The sequence below is a fragment of the Mustela erminea genome, chromosome 6 (genome assembly GCF_009829155.1).
Source record: "Mustela erminea isolate mMusErm1 chromosome 6, mMusErm1.Pri, whole genome shotgun sequence".
In the NCBI taxonomy this organism is placed as follows: domain Eukaryota; kingdom Metazoa; phylum Chordata; class Mammalia; order Carnivora; family Mustelidae; genus Mustela; species Mustela erminea.
The window spans coordinates 19,598,709-19,623,943 of NC_045619.1; the positions used below are offsets into that span (position 1 = coordinate 19,598,709).

General features: G+C 40.0%; 1 protein-coding gene across 9 annotated transcripts in view; it reads right to left on the reverse strand.

Moving 5' to 3' along the window:
• The window catches only part of MYBPC1 (myosin binding protein C1), an 87,861-nt gene extending 63,415 nt beyond the window's left edge, over window positions 1–24,446 (reverse strand). For 3 of the 9 annotated variants that reach the window (XM_032346604.1, XM_032346609.1, XM_032346606.1), the window contains exons 1-3: window positions 24,247–24,445; window positions 6,005–6,049; window positions 3,838–3,879 (exon numbers count right to left, since the gene is read on the reverse strand). In XM_032346604.1, the coding sequence (XP_032202495.1) occupies window positions 3,838–3,879; window positions 6,005–6,049; window positions 24,247–24,271 (112 nt within the window). In that variant the 5' untranslated portion in view covers window positions 24,272–24,445. Of the gene's footprint in view, window positions 1–3,837; window positions 3,880–6,004; window positions 6,050–24,246 lie in introns of all 9 variants that reach the window. The other 6 variants (XM_032346608.1, XM_032346607.1, XM_032346611.1 and 3 more) reach the window with 5 other exon arrangements.
• Window positions 24,447–25,235: the final 789 nt, after the last annotated feature.

A 25,235-nucleotide genomic window follows, 5' to 3' on the forward strand; every position in this document is an offset into this window, starting at 1 on the left:
GAGAAAACTGGCTGGAACTTGGTCTGATTCACTTCCTCATCTGCCAACCACATTCACACCAAATGAAAGATTCTTCATCTCAAGTTACATGAGATCTTTAATATGAACAAGGTTCATTCACGATAGTTTATGTGGTAATATTAATGTGAGTGCCTGGAAAAAGAAAACACATCTTTATTTACTTGCAGTGATTACAGAACCAAATATTTTTCTGGAAGAAAAATAAAAAGAGGCAGTAAATATCCCAGTTGGGCTTACTGAAATATGGACAGACTATAAACTATTAAGATGCAAAAACCAAAAAATCGTTTTTAAATGTCAGAAGTTATGTATGGAAATGAATACTGCTCTTTAAAGTAGTGTCTGATTCTATGCTCTGACACATCTGGAGCTACTTTCAAGACCTGTTTTGAACCTCCCTTAGGGCCAATTGTTAAGGTAGAGAAGAGACCCAATCTCACTACCCTGTGTTCACATGTACCAAGGCTGGCGGATCTAAAGAAGTATGATCCTACTTGATCACCCACATTATTCTTTACACATGGCTCTCCGTGACAATTGCCTCTTCTAAAACTGTCCTCTGCTGACGGTTGCTCTCCTCTCCAAAGCTCCCTAAAGTTGGCTCCAGAACTGCAGGACCCAGCAGCCAGACCCGTGCCTGGCACAGAGCCAACACTTAGTGAAAACTTGCTGAATAAGAGGACATTGGGATAAAAGACAGATCTTTGGTCCCCCTGAGCGTATAGAAAGTACTTCATTGATTTGCCACCTGTATTATTCTGGATGAATTCTAAGCCATGGTAGCATTGTTTATATGAGGACATTGCTTCCCAGTATGATTACTCTAAATGGGATTTGTGCATCTAATTTCTGGTATTGTTGTTTGATTACACACATTTCTATATTGTCATCTCTTTTGTTTCAATTCCAGGAGAAAGTTGGCAGTACTAGGGAGCAGGATAGCTGGATGGACAACTCAAGAGGCAAGCGAGCAAATTAACAAACACATATTAAAACTTCTTCCTGGGAAATCAGCTATTTCCCAGATAGAGACCCTTAGTAAATGTGAAATATTTGGCAAATCTAACTACAAACACTACTTATAAGATTGATTTAGGAACCAAACAACGTTCTGCAGCTATGAAAACAACAACAACAAAAAAAACCCATTTCAGAACATTTCCAGATTGTTGTAGAAAAATTCAGGCAATCTGAGAAAAATATTAAGGCTACATTGTTGTGAATGATGTTCTTACCGGTAATAGTTTTGGAGCTATTAACTGAATATACTTCAATTAACTCAACAGAGGACGAATTAAAGTCCTGAAAATGTACTAATATCCAGGAGTGACCATTTTCAATAGTTTTAAGTGAGTTGGCCTTACAGTAAAAATCATCCATCTGTTCTGACACAGTGCACAAGCCCAGTGTCTTCTCCTCAATCTCATTGACTAAAAGTATGCATGCGATATTCATATTCCTATCCAGCAAACATGGCAAAAGGGAATACAGATCTCTGGAGATGACCACTGTCCATATCATCAACAGCTAAGCCCTCCTGGAAACTCAGTTGTTCATTCTACAAGTATTTACTAGGAGATTGCCACATGCCGCTCTCTGCCAAACACTGGGAGAAATGAGCTAAGGGGACCAAAGAGGTGTTAAGACATGGTGCCTGACTGTCAGAAAACTTCCAACCTGTTAGGGAAAGGAGTGAACGACTAATACGTGATTAAGTGGAGAAAAGAGTGATTTAGCAACAGAGGCGAAAGGTCCAAGAGAAATCAGGAGGAGGAAGGGCAGATGAAAGTGAGCTAAGACAGTCAGATGGAAGCTGCACAGAGGAGTGGAGCCTGAATTGACTGGTTAAAGAACAATGGGATGGGCTGAGAGCTGGGGGAGGGTAAAGGGTAGGAAGAGACACTCTGGTCAATGCAGAAGAACATGTCCCGTTGCCCCTGTCAGTCTTGCTATGCTCATGCAAGCCTTCTTTCTCAGCCAGGGAAATACATATAGCCATGATTGTGTCTGCCTTTTACTTAAGCATTTTCTTTGAAATTTCCCTGTCTTCTATGAAAGTGAGTAATAGTTGAAGAGGACTGTGTATTAAGAAATAACTTCCAACCACCTACTTTTCTTTATTTAGGGATGTCACTTTGTATCATAAACCGATTTGCTTCCTAATCTTGTAGAGCAAATATAATCATGGCAGTTTATGTGGTTGGGCACGTGACTACATGTGGCCATGGCCTTGCTTAACTTCTGCAAATGTCAGAAAAAGTAAGGCTAATTACAGGATTCCTTAGTCATCTGCCTTTGCTCTTTTTCATACTGTGTTCTGCATATAGTAATGAGATTTTATTGTACATTGACTGGTTGATTTTAACCATATTCTCATGTAAGCATATGAATATAATATAATGACTTTTCACATTAAGGGTCAGTCACAGGCTTTGTTGAAACACTGACAGCTTGCCCTCTGGGATTATATCATCTACTTTGTTGGTTGAGCCTTACAGCCTAGTCCAACTACCTTTCCAAATTTGGAAACAGAGGTGTATGCCATTGGTCTTGTAGAGAATAATGTTACAATAGCTTCAGCCAAGATGCCCAAACATCCTTGAACCCATCTCATGGAAGGAGTTCTAGGAGTTTGCACTGTCTGCATTCCATAAGCAAATAACCTTCAGACTGTAGCCCACATGGCCAGGAGTAGTATTCATGTTACTATCCATGGGAGCCACTGAAGGTCAAGGACAAAATGAGTGCACCAACATTGTGTGTTCATTTATGAAAGTGTAAGTTCAAGGTAGCTGAGGTAAAGAGGTCCAGTATACTGAAAAAAAGAAAAAAGTATTTTATTAATGTATAGGAGACAATTATATCATAGGAATTAGGTAATGAAATATGACATAATAAGAACAAAGAAATACTTAGCATAATTTTGAGTAGCATCCAAGACAAAGAGAAATATCTTATTGCAATCAGGAAATAACTGGTTATTCCAAAATTTTAACTATGTGATTCAATTCACAAATAAAAGATAAATGTTTTAAAATGATGATACAAACATACAGGCAGAACTGTCAAATCAACCTCTGTGAAAACTTTCTTTTTTGGAAGAGTAATGCTCCTTATCTTAGAAGAGCTGGTCAGTAATGACAATGACTTCCTCCATGGGGAGACAAAGGAATGAATATTTCATGGATCCACAGCAGTACATGATAAAGATTATTCATTTTCTCAGATTGGATTATGTCCATATAAAATAAAAATAGAATAATATTGTAATGATAAATGAGTTTCCAGCTCAATAAGGAGCAACATAATGTTTGCTTAAGGTTGTATGTGTCAATATACATAAGCCATTATATAAGTCCATGCAAATACATAGTGCTACAAAATGAGATGCTAGCCTTCAAGATTACTAGTGAAATCTGGAACAGTTCACACAGTAATACAAAAACAGTTTTTTTTTTTTAATTATGTGTAATCCAGATAACTTTCCAAATTGATGTAATCCCCTAAAGATCAGACACATCTTTTCCTTCACATGCACGTAACTTGCAAACTACCAATTAATTTGCTGACATCTCAACAAACACTTGTGATATTTTTTATCATTGTTGTTTTTCTTTTAGAAATATGTATCATGAAAACTGATCCATTCATTATGCTGACTGGCCATGCAGAGAAGATGCGAAAGAAGAACTCAAAACCACACTGATCAAAGGAAATGCAGAGAAATTCTATCAGACCATCATGACAATCATTACTGACCTCTTCCTGCTTCTAATTTTGTTGAATTCAGCCTTGTTCTCCCTCCCTCTAACTCACCTTTTGCTGGTGTGGTTTCAGCCTCCTTCTCTTTATTTGGTTCTGTGTGGAAAGTACAAGCACATTTTTAAAAGTGTCTTAAAGAAACCATTTTATTATGTGACGAGCAATGGGTGGAGGGAGGGAGAGAAGAAATTAATAGAACAGAAGAGATCATAAATGATGCTACATATTCATTTATTATGCTATACATGAGTTATGAACTTGGGAATGATAATGTAGAATCACATTAAACTTTTAATAAAAGCAATGAGTAAATCTGACCACTTTTGAAAAAAGTATACAGAGAAACATGCAATACAGATTTTGTTAAAATATACTTAGCTCTGCTGGGACTATGTTAAACATGCCAGTGTGAAAGTGAGTATAAAATGTGGGTCACTTCATTTTAGACCCCAAAAGGGACTGACTTTTTAAGGAAGATTGACTCATGTAATGATTCCAATTGTTTAGACTTCCGGTTAATATAATAATAATGAGTCAGGGTATAAAATCTATAATTGTCCAGTAGTTTCAAGGAAAATATTTTGGTGCATGTACTAATCTTCTAGGTTGAGATGAGTGGCAATTAATGGAACCTGAGAGCAGTAACATCCGATTTCATCAGTTGAGATCTCTCTGTCCGGAATCATATTTAGATACCTGCAAATGGTGTCTGCCTTGGGATATGTGTAAGAAAATAATGATTTTAAGCATGAATTCTCTCTCTTTCTTGGATTGATGAGCAGAGGTCTGAATCTCAGCTAACTAGTAACTATTTTAAGAGTTTGGGTGGAGACCGGTTTTAGCAACAGGAGGTCAGTATTATACAATGAGTATGAAATATGCGTATGCTATAACAAGGGAAAATTTAGAGTGGCTCAGTGACAGCAACTGATCTGAAGAATAGAAGGAAAAAGTTATATCCATAATGGCCTGTAGGTCCTCAGTGTACTCAGTATTGTCAAAAATAAATTGGTATGTGCAAGGAGAAAACACACCAAAGAACATCCTAAGAAGAATGTCACACTGCACCGGCTAAAAGAAGACTAAACAGAGCTTGTCCCTGTTTGAACCCATAAGGCACAGAACCTCATTCATTCATTTTGATACATAGCAATATTCTTCTATACTGTTTAAGGGCTTTGCGAGTGTGAATCCAGTGTTCTTAGCTGGATAAAGGGGCTCCTATGAACAGTCAGATTTCTCAAAGTTCCCTCCTGAAAATGATCTCCAGGATGGAAGAGCTTCATAATCTCCTTATAAATGTCCATGCAAAAAGATCACCAGCAACTAAGGCCTAGTCAGCTTCTCTTTCACCTAGACTGTGGTCTCCAGTGCCCTCTCATCCCCTTCCTTCACACCGTGTGGTCAATTTAAGAAACCTGCCTTGAATCACAGATGGCCTTGGGAGGGTCTCCCAGTATTGCTTGCGTTTCAGTATGGCGGTTGTGTTATACTAAGGAGTTCTTCAGGCTGTATTTTATCTTCTACTTGGTTGTAAGCAAACAGAATCCAGGGAAATGTTTTCCGCTTAGAGTTTCAGTCTTTTTCTCTTCCTTAGGTCTATGTGAACGCAAAAGCGGGCTTCACCTGCTCTCTGAAGTAGTAATGCCCACTGTCGCTCCCTACAACTCTTTACTCCTTGTTTTTTTGTTGCCACCTGGTGGACAACAGGGTACTAAGAACGGGAGAAGTGGAACCTCAGAGGCCACCAAACTGTCCTGAAAACTGCTTCTCCAGGTGCTTGCTGGTGATATAGTTCAAGTGGGCAGGAGGCTGCTTGTCTTCCAGGACTGAGGTAAAATGTGTTCCCTAAACTCACAAGAAAGATGTGGGCTTTGTTTGCCTTTAGCTCTATGTGAAGAAGTGCTACAAATCCTTCATTCCCTTGGAGGCCCAGGCTCCACAAAGCTAAAACATGGGCATAACAGCAACTTTGGTGTCGCTAGAAAGGTTTCGTAAGTATATGACGTGCCATTCAAATCAGGTACCATGAGACGGATATATAAATACAATGCATTATTATTATGACTATTATTAGTAGTATAAACTTATGCCAAGTGTGGTCATCCAACTTCTCCATAGGAGTTAGGTTAAAACTCACAGCTTCAGTGGAGGCCAGATCATGCTGGGGTGGACGTTCTGTATTTGCGGCCCAAACACGTGAAGCGGTGTTTTTACTCACCTGGGGGTGGGGCTGGGGCTGGGGCTGGGGCAGACACTTCATTTTCTGGAAATGAAAAGAATAATGGAAGTGTTAGTCTCACTTCTCACAGGCAAAAGCTATTTTCCATAGCCCCACACTGCCCTCAACTCTAGGCAGCCAACTCACCTGTACTGACAAGAGGGATGGAGCAGGAAAAGTTTCAACCTGTGGCCAAGACATACTGCCTTTTAGTGTGTGGTATGAGGTGAGGATCTAAATGGTAGTCTATAGATTTCCATGGTGGACCGATGGGCAGAGCACAGGTAAAGTGGGAATCCAGGGTGTCCTGGCCAGCAGGCAGAACATTTAATGGCATTTAAACTGAGCCTGTTTTCCTTTTCTGGAAAAGTGAATACAGCACTTATCCCCTATGCACAGGTTGCAAAGAGCAGAAGATGAGACACACTGAGTGGCGTGCGTGTCCCTCATGGTCCAAAGTACTCACACCCTGCAGAACCCAAGGTGAGGACAATGCTCGTAAATGAGAGCCCGCTTTCCCCAGAGAGCGAGGACACGGCGGCATCTCTGACATCATCTTGCTCCCATGAGACATGCTTCCTGAATGGTGATGAGACCAAAGTCCTCTGGCTCTGCAGAGTTATCACAAGTCAAAGCAAGACTCATTGGGAAATAGAATCAACTCCTCTCCCGGTCATTTCTGGGAATGCACGTATCTGGTGTAGACTTCTTTCCTTTTTTTAAAAAAAATTTTATTTATTTATCTATCTATTTATTTGAGAGAGAGAGAGCATGTGAAGACGAATGGAGGGGCAGAGGGTGAAGGAAAGAGAGAATCTCAAGCAGGCTCCACACCCAGCACGGAGCCCAGTGCAGGGCCTTGACGGCAGGACCCTCACATCAAGACCTGAGTGGAAATATAAATTCGGAAGCTTAACCAACCAAGTCACTCAGACTCCCCCTGGAGTAGATTTCTATCTACACATATCCAAATTTTTGAGAACTTTGGTTCTGAGGTTTTTATACCTGGCTTTGGATATCCAGCATTATAGAGAAGGCTGGCAGTGAATTCTGTTAAAGAAACTTCTGTTAAAAAATATACTATGTCCAAGTAGCTAAAGGAATATCCCATGACCAAAGGGCATGGAATTTCCCCTGTTGAATCCCCATGGATTCCGTGAACTGGGAATTAGTGACATGTGTGTGAATCACCTCCTCCTACTCCAGGGCAGGAAGAGGCAGTTAATGAAGGTAATCTCCTTTAAACTTATTTTCTGCTTGTCAAAGAAAAATTTTCATATTATAAGCACATGTGGGATCCCAGGAGCTCTGTTCCTGTCCAGATCTAGGATTTTCTAGTTATTTTTCCCACGACTGGCTCTTTCTATGCAAAGAGGAAAACAGCTCACAGCAAAGAGTTTAGCCCAAAGGTCATCACTATGTGTAGTCCTGGCAGGCTGGAATGAACATAGAAGAAAGAATGGACTGCACCCCAACAGAAATCAAGAAAGGAACAACACAGTGCTATCAGGATGCCGTGACATCTGCTTCCATCACTAATTTTTTTGTGTGTGTGCTGGGTACAAACTCCAAATTAAAAAAAAAAGAAATTTCAGTCAGAGTCCCATAAATATGGTACTATTTACTAAAGAGGAAGGAATAAAACCAAAGGAGAGAAAACGTATAGCTTTCGGGCAGAAAGTAATGTGGCAGGATGCAATGTAGTTTGAGGATACAGTGAAACAAGTGTCCCCTGGATGGCATCGAGGGAAACGCTTTAGTTTCTTTACCACGTCATGGAAAGGATCTGTAGTGCCAGATCAACCAGAAGACAAAGCCCTCGGCCAAGGCATTTTATTTTCAGAGAGCTGAGTGCAGAAATGGGAATCTAATGTTGACCCCTTGGCTTTGGGTGAGTCGTTGCAGTGCACAGGTATCAGAATACAGAGAGCAAGAAGCCAACTTCTTTGGCATACTATCTTTCGGACAGGGTCATTGTTGCCTAATGCCCGAGAACCTCTGCCTGGCTCTCCTTGTAGATGAGTTTCTCTGGCTTCCAGCCTCTTTCCCCCATAACTGCAGGGATTACTTAATGCCACAACCGTGTTTCACCCTGTTATTCTACCAGAGAGGGTCTCTGTTACCTATTTGGTTAGGTCTACACTCTTTAAGTTCACATTCAAAGCCGTTGCCAGTGGGAACTTCCTCCTTCCCTTCCCTTAGCGCACCCTGGTGGCCCCTGCTGTTCTGGTTTCTCTTTTCAATGTCTGACCTTTCTGCCCCTGAGAAGACTGATGATCTTCTCCCCAGTAGACTTTGTTTATTCTCTGAATGTGATTGTGTCAGGTAGATCTCGGTTCGAATCCTGACTCTACACCTTATTAGTTGTGTAATCTAGGGTAATTCCTTAATCTCTGTCAGCCTCCCTGGACTCATTTGTGAAATAACAACAAGGTACTAATCTAACTAAATTATAAGCACAGTTCCCATATGTAGATAGAGCTCTATAATTTACAACAATAACTACTATCGTTGTTTTGTCAGTCTTGGTTTATCTTTTTGTATTTCTCTGAGGATTCCCAGAACTGATTTTCCCTTCTGTTCCCCTCCCTTATTCTCTTGGCATTCTGAACCCCATGATAATATACTCTTTATTCACTAATTATTTTAAAATTATTTTCCAGGGGCGCCTGGGTGGCTCAGTGGGTTAAGCCTCTGCCTTCGGCTTGGGGCATGATCTCAGGGTCCTGGGATCGAGCCCCGCATTGGGCTCTCTGCTCAGCAGGGAGCCTGCTTCCCCTCCTCTCTCTCTGCCTGCCTCTCTGCCTACTTGTGATCTCTTTCTATCAAATAAATAAAAAAATTAAAAATAAAATTATTTTTCATTTATCTCAGTGTATTTGTTTCTTTTCCCTCCTAGCTGAACAAGGACAGGGATCTTTCATTTCCTTTCTTGTCTCCCTAATACCACATTTTCTTGTTGGAAACACATTAAATGCATAGTGAATTGATAAAAAAAAGAATTCAAAGGACTTCATTGGTGATTGTGTAGGGACTATCACACTGGCCATACTTTCTCAGCATCTATGTAAACAAAAGCCCATTTTTGTAAGGGAAGCTATGCTTGCTTACTTAAAATCCTGTTTTGGAAGTAAGGCCAAGGGTGAAATCTAATAAAAATAAATAAAAGAGAGTTACTCTGGATACTGAAACTGTGTTCTGAATGTGAATTGTCCGTTTCCATTGTGTTTGTATGTAAAAGCCCCCAAATCAAAACAAAATGAGAATTTAAAGGGCTTAGTTCAAGTTCCAACAAATCCACAGAACTTTGATCATTAACTGCCGATTGGATTATCAACAGAACTACAGAAATATTATAGAATATCAGTGCTGATATTTTTAGAGTGTTTGCAGGAAGTGGAAGTAGGAAAATGCATGCCTGCTTGGTATGAAGGCAGAGCCAGAACTTTTCCTTCTTGAAATCATAGCAACCCTGTTACTTTATAGCCAGTGGAGAAATAAATAGGCAGCAGCTACTTATAGGCATCCACTGCATGAAGGACACAGTGTATGCTAATGGGTGTTAATCCTTACCATCCTTACTACTCCCTAAAATCAGTGCTTTAATTATCCCCATTTTGCAGATGGGAAGAGAGGCCCTTTGAGGTCCCTCAGCCCATTGAGTGTGGAGCCAGGCTCTGTCCGGGTCTGCCTGACTCAGAACCTGGACTTTATCACATGGGACTGAACTTCCCTTCTCAGCTTTCATATTCGGTGGAGGCAGAAGTGGACTGATGGACTTTCCAGAAATATCACTCCATTTTTCCTGGTGAGTTGGTTGATCTATTGCCATGGCCACATAACCTCCTATGGATGTTGTACTAGCTGTAGGAGTGGAATGTGCCTGAAGTTCCTTATCTATGTGGTGGACACAATAGCATAACCTATCTTAAGAGTTGTTGGGAGAAGTGGGTGAATTCCTGCGGAAGCAAGGAATGTGGTAGACACCATATACACTTCAATCTCTTTTTATTGTTATCATTGTTATTGTCATAATTTTACTCTGACACATTTGTGAGAACAGCACTCCTGTCTTTCTACACATGCCATTTGCTAGGGATTTGACTTATTTCTAGGTCTGTGGCTGTATCATGTTAGAACATGTTTGGAATTGGGTTGGGGGCTGAGGAAAAGGAGGTAGACCTCTCACTCTCCTAACCGTAAAATGGTAATAATAATTGATTTTTGATGAAATTTACATACACTGCAGAGTCTGTACAATGTAGATAAATGGACCCACCAATCAGTAAATCCTCGTGGAAGAGAAAGGATAAAAAGATGAACTCTCAATAGTTTGCAAGGCATTTGAAACGAAGAATTCCAGCTGTCTTGGACCTGAAGAAATGGGGAAGCTGGAATGGTAAAGGCCACGAATTAAAGGAATCAAAGGAATTAGGTTGAAAATGCACGATTACAGGTGTGTCTCAGAACCCAAGGCATCTCCTTTTGCCTCAAGGAACTGCTCATATATCTCTCTTACTCTAAGGCATCTTTTGTCGCTGATAGGTTGTGCCAAGCCCAGCTTCACCCACACCTCTAAGAGCCATTTGTATGTTCCCCAAATTCATTAGCTGCCTCTATAACAATGATTCATACACAACGATTTCCATAGTACCCACTGAATGGGAACTGTGGGAAGAAGGACCCAGGTGGTCAGAATTCATTGAGCATAAATCTATTATAAATCTCCCAAGAGTGGGCACTGATAAGATGAGATGCCTGTGTTTAAGAAACTCACAGGCTGGGGCTCCTGGCTGGCTCGGTCAGTGGAGCATGCAACTCTTGATCTTGGGGTTGTGAGTTCAACCCCATGTTGGGTGTAGAGATTACTTTGAACATTTTGTTTTTTTAAAGATTTTATTTATTTATTTATCTGACAGAGAGAGAGAGAGACAGAGCGCACAAGCAGGCAGAGAGGCAGGCAGAGGCAGAGAGAGAAGCAGGCTCCCCACTGATCAAGGAGCCCGTCGCAGGGCTTGATCCCAGACCCCGAGATCATGACCCGAGCTGAAGGCAGCGGCTTAACCCACTGAACCACCCAGGTGCCCCTACACATTTTTTAATTAAAAGAAGAAGAAGAAGAAGAAGAAGAAGCAGCTCACAGGTAAATTAACTACTCTTTTCTATCAAGTCAGTCACAAAAGCAGGTGGCTTTGCACTCTCAGAACATTCAAGACTCAACATCTATAGTCCCTCCAGTGCTTCTGAAATTGCTGTGCACATATGAATCACCTAGGGATTTGGTCAAGTGCAGATTCTGATTCTGGGGGTCTGTGGGGGTGTAACTTTCTGCACTTCTAACAGGCTCCCAGGTGATTCTGATGCTGCTAGTCCACACCCCACACTTTGGGTAAGTAAGCTCAGACTATGCCCTAAATATCACCTAATCCTGTCCCATTTCAAACGTGATTGTAAATGGTGAAGGGTTTACAGTACATGGGGAGTTTTCCTCTCTGATCACAAGCTTCTTGAGGACAAGGTCTGTCTCCTCCTCCTTTTCAAATTCTGCACAGCAGGGGCTCTATAAATATAGTTGACTGGCAGAGTGTTCCTACCCACACAAAACCCTTCTTCTCATTGCCAAGAAATCAAGAACCATTTGCTGGCACTCCAAGGGCAGCTTTCTTCATCTGCGTTACCCACAGAGAACACTATGTCTCCCATTGGCGACCCTCCTGCTGGCTGAATGCTGGAAGGCATTCACCCAACCCCATCGTTTCTTAACAATGGCAGGAGAGCAATCAGGCTAGAGTTTTGCCCCTTGGTGCCAATACAACCCTTGCCTTTCTAAGGAATTCCGCCTTCCAAAATCTGGGCTGTAAATAACCCAAATAATAAAAATTTCAGCAAATAGCCCTCAATCAGCCATGCCAGTTCCACTGTCAATTAGCTTAGCCCTGTCCACACTCTCAGGAGGCACCTGTCCTTGGGAAGCTCTCCACGTCTTTAGATTTAGAGCAGAAGGTTATTTATTAAAGGGAGGCCCTGCTAGGCTTCTGCTTATTCAAAAACCCAAAGTCAGCTTTTGTAGGACTTTTCTGCCAGGTGAATGAAGTCGGACTTTTGTCTCCCTCTTCCTCTTGCCTTGATTAGGAAACACACAAATGGGATGGACTAAAGGATATAGAACCTGCTGTTTTAAACTTCTTTTTAACAAAAGGAAGAAATTCGGAAACCCAGAAAATAATAAGCCCAAGGAAATATTCTTATGGACAACATGAAAACTAACTAGATTCTGAACCAGCAACGAAAGCTACCCCCTTCTTCCTCAGGCAAGGACGGCTGTTCTTTGATCCCTTTTAGTTCACAGATATAGTCTTTCCCTCCCTCTGCAACACTGAAACGTGTTCAAAGGGCTCGATCTATTTATGGTGGATTTTTCCTATGACCACCTACTGTAAAAAGCACAGGTATGCCACCAATGGCATTCCTGCACAGAGAGAGCCAGGGCGTTCTAACTGACGGGCGCGGGTGGCGGCTAGTAAACAGACAGCCCATATGTGGCCTTGGTGCTCTGCTGGAAGACCAGAACCTCGTCACTCCATAAATGGTCAGGTTTGCTCCAATGAGGTCCATTCCTATTTTCCAGGATCAAGGCTTCCATGGTCAGTAAATTGAAAGAGGAAAAAAAATCTTCAGTCTTAGGAGGCATTAATTAACCTGCCCCTCTCTATCGAGGTATCTCCACACCAGAATGATAGAAATATCCCAGCTCTCTCCTTCCCATGGGCTCACGGGCTCATATAATACATTGTTTGACCTACTTAAAAGTATCCTATTGACCCTCAACTTAGCCTTTGCTACCTTGGGAGAATGTACTTACAACATATGAATATGTTGTATAGGCATGGAAAAGACAGGGAGAACATAATAATAACAGTTGTGATGACTGAGGGGTAGGATTGTATGTCTTTTTTGTGGCTTTCTTTTGTCACTTTTTGGGATAAAATAAATGTGGCTAAAACCATGTTTTGGTAATTTGGTGTGTAGACAAAGGCTGTTATGTTATTCTTTTTTTTTTTTTTTAGATTTTATTTATTTATTTGACAGAGAAAGAGAGAGCACAAGCAGGGGGAGGGAGAGAGGGACAAACAGGCTTCCCTCTGAGCAGAAAGCCCAAGGCGGGGCTCGATCCCATGACCCTGGGATCATGACCTGAGCTGAAGGCAAATGCTTAACCGACTGAGCCACTCAGGTGCCCCTGTTATGTTATTCTTAAATATTATTTATTCTCAAAGTCTCACTCTTGGTTTGAAATAAGCTGTGTGAATGCTTTATGTATTGTAAACATTGTGGTGAATGAGGCTCTATCTGGCCAACTCCTGTTTTTGTCATTTTTGGTAGTATAGCAAGTTATCTTTCTTCTTAGGTTAAATAGGCTAAACACGTCTGGCATATGCCCCGTTGATAATGGGGTTTGGGACTGCGTGCATGTTGCAGCCTCGACGTCATATGTCCAGCACAATGGAGACTGCTTTAATATAAAATATTATTTGCATGAAGGTGTTAATAATACCTGGAGAAGTTTTGGATATATGAATTATAAGTGTCATCAAAAATATCAGCAAACACAATGACAATGCGTTTGCACTGGTCATATTCTTTATGCACCAGAATCTAGATTTTGGACATAAATAAATGTTTAATGTAACATTTTCATAGTTTTATGCTTAATTTGTCCCCTATTCTATTCATTATAGGCTGTGGGTGTGGATATCTTGTACCTTGGTATTTAAGGATTTAGATACCTTTTTAGAGGCAATTCTTTACTGATTTATAATAGTGACTCCTAAAGTATTGTCTAGGCTCCGCAAGCGCTCCTGAGACTTTTTTAGGGAGTCTATAAAGTCAAATCTATTTTCATAATAATGCTAAGACATGATTTGCCTTTTTCACTCATATTCTCTCAACAAATATGCAGAGAATATATAATGTGCGATGACATCAAAATTGTCTGAAAGCTAATAGAATGTGTACTGTGTATTTTTATGTTTTAAAATTTTATCAATTTTAATTTCTAATGTAGTAAATATCAACAGATATAATGTGTGTAAACAAACACATTTTAGTATCTCAATAATTATTAAGCGCCAATGTATCTGAGACCAAAAAGTTTAAGAAACATTTAGAATTTGTGGTAAATCTTCTTAAAAATATATTTTGTGGGTGCCTAGGTGGCTCAGTGGGTTCGGCCTCTGCCTTCGGCTCAGGTCATGATCTCAGGGTCCTAGGATCAGGCTCTCTGCTTGGCGGGGGGCCTGCTTCCTCCTCTCTCTGCCTGCCTCTCTGCCTACTTGTGATCTCTCTGTGTCAAATAAATAAATAAAATCTTTAAAAAAAATTATTTTGTGTCTATGTACTTAAAAAAAAAATAGGGCGCCTGGGTGGCTCAGTGGGTTAAAGCCTCTGCCTTCGGCTCAGGTCATGATCCCAGGCCCTGGGATAGAGCCCCACATCAGGCTCTCTGCTTGGCAGGGGGCCTGCTTCCCCAACTCCCTCTCTGCCTTCCTCTCTGCCCACCTGTGATCTCTCTGTCAAATAAATAAATAAATGAAATTAAAAAAAAAAAGAATTAAAAAAATAAACTCATGTCATATGTCATTAAGGAAAAATCTGTAGCTTTGATTAATAAAATGAATGAAGCAGTCAAAACTCACAAATTGATTTAGTGGGCTGAAATATAAGTTATTTTCCTTTGTGTACAGTAATAGAGACAAAGGGCAATATTGTCTAGTACCTCACCATCTCCCTACTCAGAATTCAAGTATCTAGCAACCTCACTTGTCCAGATAACAGCTGCTGACCTGCCAGTTTAGAAGGGTCTCCAAAATGCAAAGTGGATTTGTCTCCACCTCCTCAGGCTCTGTTCACTGAGAGCTGCCAAATGCTTTAATCACAAGAGAGCCCACCCGGGTCCTCAGCTAGCCTGGGAATTGGGACTAGGGTGAGGCAGGCCAGGGGCCAGATTTAAGGAGGCCCTTGCTCACAAGTGCCAATCCAGCACTTGCATGACCCTGAGAGTGAGTGCCTCCTTAAACATGTTGCCACAGGTGCCCCAGGGACACTTCACAGTGCAGCCCCACTCTGGGGGATTAAAGACCTGGCCTTGGGTCCACAACAAACAACAAAGAAAAGAAAGGTCAGAGTCAGATACTGACTGACAAGAGTAATAAAAGAAGACAGTGGACTTGTAGCAAGGGATAAAACAGGAGAGCTAAGAAAAACTGTACACAAACTCAAAATACAAGTAATATGAGCCCATTTAATACAAAAGCAAATAATTTGGGCTCTCAGGATATCATGTACACTAACTGATATCTATAATTTAAGACAAAGTTATACACAGCTGTCCTTTGTTTTTAAAAGCAAGGAGTAATATGTTCCATTTTCGGTATGTTTCTAACCAAAATGGTTAAAATAATAAGGTTCAAGAGCAAAATAAACTCTTAAATATCCAAGGAAATCAGCTGCTTCAGTCAATAAAATCCATATTCATTCACTGTGGCTAAATATTGTCAGACCATATTCTAAGACTCTGAAGAGATGAATCTAATTGTCCATCAAGTATGCAAATTTTCTTTTTTTTTTTTTTTTTTTAAAGATTTTATTTATTTGAGAGAGAGACAGTGAGAGAGAGCATGAGCGAGGAGAAGGTCAGAGGGAGAAGCAGACTCCCCACGGAGCTGGGAGCCCGATGCGGGACTCGATCCCGGGACTCCGGGATCATGACCTGAGCCAAAGGCAGTCGTCCAACCAACTGAGCCACCCAGGCGTCCCAAGTATGCAAATTTTCAATGACTCATTATTCAGTTTGATGGAATTTCCCTGAACTCACAGGATTTTTTTCCCCCTTCTAGTCAAATTGTTCTTATGTCTTTCTAATTACACTGTGTTTCAGCCTGCAGATGTCATTCCACACAGGAAGGGGATTAAAATATAGTTAGTATTGCATAGCAACACTATGCCTCTCATTGTTAACACGGGGCTGGATGAAAATGAGGTTATTTGCTGAGATCTGATGAATTGTCTCTTTTATGTTATTCTTAAAATGTTCTGAAGTAAGAATCAAACAGTGGTTGGAGTGGCATAGATGGGGGTGGTGGTATGGGAAAATCTTTACGCAAATAGAAAAAGTTTAAAAATTTAGCTCAGGTCACAAGGAAATTATTGGAAAAGTGATTCAAATTTTTAACAATTTGCCCTTTTAGTCCCTGATTATGCCTCTCCTGAGAGGCTGTTCTTGGGCAGACCATCACCACAATCACACCATTCTTAGGTGGTTCTATGGTTATCAGATACATCCCCTAAAGGCCTTGCCGCAAGGCATTGCTGGGCCTCACATTGGGTGACTTTTTAAAAATAGAGGAAGGACAGGCCTGCTGCCAGGTGGGGTCATAAAAATAAAATTCCACAGCAGTAAACACAGTGGCACTCAATCAATTACATCCATATGTGGTCATGGAGAGTTTGTTACGTGGACATCCTAGAGATATTCAGACCTGAGGAAGACCCCACCTGCTAAAAGCACCCCTGTTGGGGAGAGAAATCTTAATGTTCCACAAACCCAAGCCTTTCAAACTTTGGGGGGGATATAGTTACACGGTCGACTGTGCAGGGTGACTCTTTCATCTAAGTGGGTAAGGCCATGTTCCCACAATGGAACAGTGAAGAAACAACTAGTCATCTTCATCTGTTTAACAGCTGGAGACCCCCAACTGGACATGGCATATTTCAGTAGGAACACAGCAGAGGCTCTGGAGTGTAGACCTCTTATTTATTTATTTTTTTTTACATTTTTAGAATTGGATGACTTTTTTTTTTTTTTTTTTTTTTTGACAGAGATACAAGTAGGCAGAGAGGCAGGCAGAGAGGGTGGGGTGGGCAAAGCAGGCTTCCCGCCTAGCAGAGAGCCAGATGTGGGGTTCAATCCCAGGACCCCGGGATCATGACCCAAGCCGAAGGCAGAGACTTTAACCCACTGAGCCACCCAGGCGCTCCTAGACTTCTTATTTGATCTGGGCTTCTGTGGGAGGAAGCGAAGATGATTTACAAGTAAAAAAAAGGAAATACTCATGTTGGTGGTGATCATGGCTAGGATAATAACAGCAACTATTTGGGAATGTATTCTAAATATTGATGATATTTATTAAGTAAATATTGAGTAGAGGAGCAGGCATTGTTTAGGTTACCTTACAGTGATTGCTTATGGTTTCTGAATGCCCTCAAAATGTATGAGAAGAAGGCATGTAACACCTTATGCTATATTCGAGCTTGCTGTTTTAGAAGGAAAAGAGTACGCTCTTATGAGCTAGGTCCTGTTCTGAGCTTTTTACCTTATTTATCTTATTTCCTTCATGTAAAGACCTAATGGGTTAGGTATTATTATTATTCACATCTCACAGAGGAGGAAGCTGAGGCATATGTAGTGTAACTAACTCAATACATGGTCTAGCTGGAATTGGAAGAATCTAGAATGTTCTATGAATAGTACACTTGGTTTATGTCACTACGCTTAATAATGAATATTAGTTAATAGGCATAAGGAAAAAGCCCAAATGCATACTATATGCAGGACAACTTTAAAGACATCTAACTTTTAAAAAATGAGAAATTAAGATGAAGAATGATACAAATAAGTGAATTTTTAGTTATAAATAGAGTATCTGTTGCAAGATATATAAAATTTTATTAAATGCAAAAGCTAATAGCTGACACAAGCAAAGAATTCCTGAGGAGTTTAAAAAGAGATTTAGTACTATTTAGAGGGAGAATTAGATGATTCTCCCTCTAAATAGATGATTGGAGGAAAAAAAAATATTTTCTAGCCTAGGTTCTTATAAATATCTACAGTACAAGCCAAAAAATGAATAAAACAAAATTATAAGATCTAACATCTGACATATTATTAAACATAACTTTAGGTGTTATATTGATGTGCCAAATTGGCCCATAAAAAGATTCCTAAGGGAGTGTAAAAGGGCAAAGACTTATCAAAGTGGATTTCAGACTTGAAAGGCATAATGAAAGTCAGATTATAGTTAGCTTTTTATGAACTCATTTTAGAGAGAGAAGTAAGCGTGTGATTAAATGATCCTGGTTTGCCAAATCGACAACTTCACGCCCCAGTCTGATGGAATCTAAAATTTTACTCTGGAAATGCATAAAAAATGCACTGCCCATAACACAGGAGTGGAAAACCCATAAATAATCTGTCCGTGAATGGGAACATCCTGAAGTTCGGCTTGTGGTCTACTGGTGAGACCATCCAAAACAAATGTACTTTTTGTAAGTTAAAACTGGGCCTAGCCACACAGAGGAGAGCAAACAATATTGTCACTCTTATAGTTTGGGCTCGTCTTTATAAAAAGCTGTGGGGACTGAAGCCCTGTTCTCTCTGGTTATGAGATAATTTGCATACTTAGAGGAAGTTAAATGATAAAGTCTTCTTTTTCACAGCTTCATATTCTTTTATCACTATACTTTCAAATATGAGGAAGTTGCTCTTGAGTAGATAATAGCTACTTCGTGATTACCCTAAATAGGAACACTGTAAGTCAGTAAACTGCCTTTCTACATATTTTTTGGGTTTTCCTCGGGTGTAATAGGCTGTACCAACAAGTACTCCAGAAAACACATCTGTTCCTGTCAAGAACTGACAGAGAATAAAAACAAAGAAAGAAGACATGGCCGAAGTCCCTCAGGTACACACATAAAATAAAAATTTTCTGCTTATTTTTGATTGCTTGAGCTTTCTCTAATCCTGTTCTTTATTACCTAACACATCCAAGTATGTCTAGAGATGAGGTCTAGAATTACCAGAAGTCATAGGCTGCCAAGAATATTTTGTGTCTCTTAATATAGGTTTCAAAGACTAGTTAAGGAGGAGCACAGATAAAAATAGTCATTATTAACAATAATAAAAATTCTTCTCTGTGTGTGCATAAAGAACCTACAAGTAAATTTTAGAGAAAATAATTATAAGAAATTTCAGCAAAAATAACAGAAATGCTTTCTAGGGCAGTAAAAAAACCACACTTATTTTCTATCATGGCAGTTTCATTCCACAACTCTCTAACACTTAAAAAAGGGACCTATTTGCTTACGAAAGTATTACAAAACCATTGTTTTCATATTTGCTCAAGTTTCTAAAAAGGCCACTTGTTTATTTAGTCCTTGCGCCCATGCATTTCTTTTTTCTTTTTTTTTTTTTTTAAGATTTTGTTTATTTATTTGACAGACAGAGACCACAAGTAGGCAGAGAGGCAGGCAGAGAGAGAGAGAAAGGTTGAAGCAGGCTCCCTGCTGAGCAGAGAGCCTGATGCAGAGCTCGATCCCAGGACCCCGGGATCATGACCTGAGCCAAAGGCAGTGGCTTAACCAACTGAGCCACCCAGGCACCCCGAGGGACATGCATTTCTTAAAAGTGACTTCAGCCTGGATGGTTTCTCCAGCGTTCATGTCAGATGCGGGGATCCTTTGAAGTCGCTATAAATAAGGAAAAGTGTGAATTGTGTGTCCATCAGGGGCCTAAAATAACGTGTTTCAAGGCCATGTCTTGTGTCCAAAATAAAGGGAGTCATTGCGGGAACGGAGGCTTGTGGATGCTTTCCTTTTTCCTTTCTCTTAGGTCCCTTGGACACACGGGAGAGGCCAGCCTTTTCCTTTGTTCATTTCAGGAACTCTCTGACCGCTGACTTGGCTGGGGTTTAAAAGGCCTGGGGAAGACTTCTTCAGATTTACTGGATGAGAAGCAGGGATACAATTTGTTTTTCCAAAGTTTTTTTAAAGCGATATATTTAGGACGCTTGAGAGGAAAGAATTGGCCAGTCCTTTATTTATCTTCCTAACAGGTGCAGCCCGGGCAGTCATAAAAGCAGGCTACTGAAAAAAGAATGATTTTGCCAAGTATTAAGCCTCTCTGGTGTGCATTTGCCCCAGAGTATTCTTTCTTACAGCAGAGAGCTCAGATCTCCCCCACCCATCTCCTGTTTGGCGTGGCAAAATTTTTTCAGGGGGAAAGAGCATGGCATTCATTCATACAACTTCTTCATTCCTCATCCAAATCTACAATTTGGCCTACACGAACCATTTCAAATTTGAAGGAAAATCGTTGCCCTTGATCAAATAGCTCCTCCCTCTTCTCCCATTCTTTCCCTTACTTCCTACAAATTAACTCTCCCTCAATTTGTTTTTAAAGATTTTACTTATTTGACAGAGAGAGAGAGAGAGAGAGGGAGCCTGATGCGGGATTCCATCCTAGGACCCCCGGGATCATGACCTGAGCCACCCAGGTGCCCCTTCTCCCTCAATTTGAATGAAAGGTGGTATTCTAAATGTGAGAAGACATTTCCCCCCAAAATTTATTTTGGTGTTTGAAATAGGCCTTCCAGTCTCATGCAGGTAGAACTTGAAGGTCAAGGAATAAATCTGAGAGGGAGGTTAGCCATCACCAGGGCACATTTTCTGATGATGACTAAGCCTTGGGCGATGCAGAGGAATAAGCAAGAGGTCATAAATCCTGCTCTGCATTCAGATAGGTTTGGGGCAGAAGTTTAAAATGTGATGAAATCTCTAGGGACCAAGAAGGAAGGATAAAGCAAAGGAAAATCTCCTATGAACTGAAAGAAAGTTTTTCTCTATTACCATGTTCCTGTCTATTCCTACTGAAAAAGGCCAAGATGGTTTTGACAGATAGACCTTGTATGTTGATGTTACAAAAGAGTCCACAGCAACAATGCCATACCTCTGATCCCTGGAGTTATCGGAATGGTCCCTTAAAGATATGGTCATAAATGAACCTATGTTTTGTCATATGTTTGAATTTTCAGGAAGAGGTTTTACATGGAAGACAAGAAGCCTACAGTGTCTCTCCCAAGGTTTTATGAATCGCACCCAAGCACCAAAGAGAACTTACGCCTTTTCCCTACAAGTTAAGCACATGAAATATAACAGGGCTTGATATATCACATAACAAATAGTGAAATTCTTGTTAAGGCCTCAACCTGGTATTTTAGAAGCTAATTTTTCTAAGCCCTATAGACTGTGACATTTAACAACTGTCTAAGTATATTAAAGAACCAGATTTTAATGATCACGTACTGTGGAGACAGAATTCTGAGGAAATCATTTTTGTGGATTGAATAGCCATTTACAGTATTTTAAACTATTAGGGATTCTACCGCAGAAGAATTTTCTAATTTCTAATTAGAAATTTTCTAGTTTCACGTTGATAGAAATCACTTTTTGACAGGAAAAGAGAAATTTCTAGTGAAAGGTAATTTCTTTACATAGTAGAACCCAGAGGCAATTAACCATGAGGGCTTTTAGAACAGAATCCCAGAGACTAGCGTATAGTAAGTCCTCAGTTAATGGCTGATACATAAATACATGTATCAGTAAGGCATTCTGGGAGATTCCCACAAATCTGAAACTTCCGCCCACATCCTGTTACTATTTGATTAGAATAATCTAATTTTGCTAGGCCTCGGGTTCTGCATGATGCCCCAATGCAAGATAGATCTTTTATTTCCAAATGGTCAGTACAAATACTCTAAAATTTCTCTGATGAGTAACTCTACAATTGATGAAGGTGGAGAGGAGGGCAATGGGAAGTGGTTGCTCCTTAAAAGCAGGGCTTTCTTCCTCCAAAAGGGGTTACTGAGCCATCCAGAATATTTTCAAGAGCCTAAATCAGGACTGTTGACTAATTACTTCCACTAGACTTCCTCCTTGAGGGACAAAGTTACACCTGTCCTTCCTCCACCTCCTTAGAAGATTTTAGTTCTCCCAAGACCCAACATGAAGCTCCCAGAATTCAGCCACAGTAGACTGGGAGGTGATGAAGAGAGATATCTTTTACAGGTGCTGAAAGCTCAGCCTCTTTTGAGGAATTGCCAGGTCCTCCTGGATCCTAGGCCCATGTACCCTATTAAGATTCATAGCAAGTGGGCATGGTTCTCCCAGCTGGAGAAGTGATGTAAGGAGATCTATAGGGACTGGAGGAACCTGTCCCTTGTGGGTGTTTCTGTTGATAGTTCAAAATGACTCTGAAGAACTGGTTTGGGGACATGGTTTATTCTTGAGGCGATCGTCCAGTTGGATGCTTTTATGGAACAAAACCACTCCCAGTGAAAATGAAATCAGTTAGGAGAAGGTGCAAGAACCAGAAGAGTTCCTGAATTGCCATACTCCTTACTCCTTAATAGAAACACTATTAAAAGGCAGTGATTTCATTAGGAAAACTGTGTAAGGTGCAGTTCCTTTAAGAATCAGTTCTGCTGACCAGGAAACAAACAAATAAATCCCTGTGCTTCCTCAAACGATTTTAAATATATCAGTAAAACTCTTTATCCCCACCATCCAAATTTAAACTAACGAAGAATCTATGAGTATATAATTACTGTCCTGGGTCGGGGGACTCCGACACAGCATATCAACAGTGCTTTTATGGCAAAAGATGATCGTGGCGACTGTGGTATCTGTATTGATTTATTCAAAGGGAAAAAAGAAACATTTTGGGGGTGCTATGCTGAAGTTAAAAATAGATCTTCCCCTTTGTAGCTCTAAAATTTCATTGTTTCTAAAAGCAGAGTGGGTCAGATTCAGTTGTCAGACCAAGAGTAAAACTTCATCACCCCTAGCAATCAGAATAATTTAATTAGCTTTATAGGCTCTACAGTCTGTCATCTTACTTATTAGTTTTTCAGCTTGTCATTTTCAATGGAGTGTTAAAATAACACATGCAAATTCATCCACTAAATGCAGGATAATTAAAAAAATATTCTGTCCTTAGTCAGGAAACTTAGAATGCAATTCATCCAAATAAACCTTGAAGAGGTTAGTCAAGTGACAGATCAAATAAAAAGGACACTTAATACACATGTAAATCATTTGCATTACAAATAAGACACTTTAGCAGGGGTTGGACTCACTGCCTGATAGTCGGGATTAAGTTCCCATATTAATGCATGCATTTGGTGTGGTTATTTTGGGTGGAAGACTTCATCCATCAATGCCCTCCACCACTAAGTAAAGCCAACCTGTAAACTGATCACCACAGCCTGTCAACACTGGTTGCTTAATTATATAAAGAAAATATATTTCAAAGACTTTTGGTAATTTGGGTAGTATTTCAACTTCAGGTTCAATGTCTAGCATCTTTTCCAAGGTTCTTCAAAACAGTGGTTAAAAGCAGTTTTAAGAATTGAAATTGAAAACACTAAATACTATTTTTATGCTTCCTTTTCATTTTTTTTTTTTTGGTTTTATTTGCAGAAGTAAAAAATAAAGATTCAGTAAGCACTAATGAAGACTAACACGAATGAAATAATATTTTAAAAAGATATTTCCTTTAAAAATTAAACTCAATGTACTTGTGCAGCTAATGTGGGTTTTTTCATTAGTTATTTTAGTAATTTCTAATTCCAATTTATTTTTTGCTAATTAGTAGTTTTCAAATACTTATCTTTTCATAGAAAGGAAAAACTACTTATTGGAGGAAGCATTTCTTCTAATAAAGAATATTATCATATTTTCAGTGTAATTATTTTTAAAAGGCTACATATTATGAATAGGTCTACAATAAAACTCATTAAAGAACACAACCTAGCAGTAATATTCTTTTATCAAGTTGTCTGATTTCCTTTTTGCATGCAAGAATTTAGCAATATAATAAGTAATGAAGGTTTCAAAACACCGATAAAAACAAAAAAATACCTGCATCTGTATATCTGTATATTTTAAATGTCTTTCCATGAAAAACTATAGCAACTCTGGAGATACTGTCATAAATTCTTTTTTGAAATCTCGATCAAATTTATTAACTAAGAAAGTGCTACAAGTCCCTCCCACCACCCACGAGTTTCAAACACATGGTGAAAACTTTGTTACTGAATCTAAGAGAATATGCTTGAAAATGCAGTCTATTCATCATGAACAATTAATTTCTTTACATGATACTTTGATGATCCCTTTCAACTTAATGATAACATAAAAATTTGATCATTTTATCCCTACACCTTCATAAACCATCTGTATCAGGTATTTTTCAATCTGTTATACTTTTCCTATAATTTGCCTCTGGTCTGTTTATTGGAAAGGATCTTTTCCTTAAACCACAGTGATTCTATTCTCTTGTAGTCTGTTGAAGAAATAAACGTACTTTATTAAAAAGTGCAGCAAAGAGATTTATGGTTGAGTCTTACCCTCTTTCTTAGTGGGTTCTGGCATGACCACAAGAAAGTGTTATTCTCCAAAGAGTTTGTTCCCCTCCGACACCGGCTGACAGAAACCCCACAGGCAGTCAGAAAGGGTGCAGGTCAGCGTGACAAGCAGCTGGGGAAAAGTCCAGGGCTTTTATACGCTGTCTGCGCAGCAATCATGTTGGCACCTCCCTTTCTTCAACACAAGGATGCTGGAACTTGACAGCTAGGAGGACCTTTCTCACATCTGTTGTCTGCACTCCGCTCTCTCGCCTACTGGAAGGAATCTCCTGTCCATCTCATATGGCTATGAGAACACCTCTAACTTTCTAAATTCAGCTGCAGCTTCGTGTTCCTTCTTACTTTTCTCTTTCTGTCTGACAGAGGCATGTGTCAACTCAGGAGCGCAAAACGTTTGTCAGATGATAAAAAATTAAGTTAAAATCATAGTATGCTCGTTCAACATACACCTTAATTTTCACTAAGATTATAAGGGGAAAAAAATCTCTGTGTTTGGAGAACAATTTTATGCTGCCATTAGCTTTTCATATTCATCTGTTTTCAATCATTGGTTTTAATGTTTTTTTTATTTTTTAATTTTTTTTCAAGATTTTATTTTTTTATTTATTTGACAGAGAGAAGGAGATCACAAGTAGGCAGAGAGGCAGGCAGAGGGAGAGGGGGAAGCAGGCTCCCTGCTGAGCAGAGAGCCCCATGTGGGCCTCGATCCCAGGGCCCTGAGATCAGGACCTGAGCTGAAGGCAGAGGATTAACCCACTTAGCCACTCAGGTGCCCCTAATGTTCTTTTTAAAAAGATACTTAATTTTTTTATTTGAGAGAGAGGGAGTAGAATGACAGAGAGAGAGAGAGAGAGAAGGAGAGAGCATGAGTGGGGAGGAGGAACAGAAGGAGAGCACGCAGAGCAGGGAGCCTGATGCAGGGCTAGATCCCAGGACCCTGGGATCATGACATGAGCTGAAGGCAGACGCTT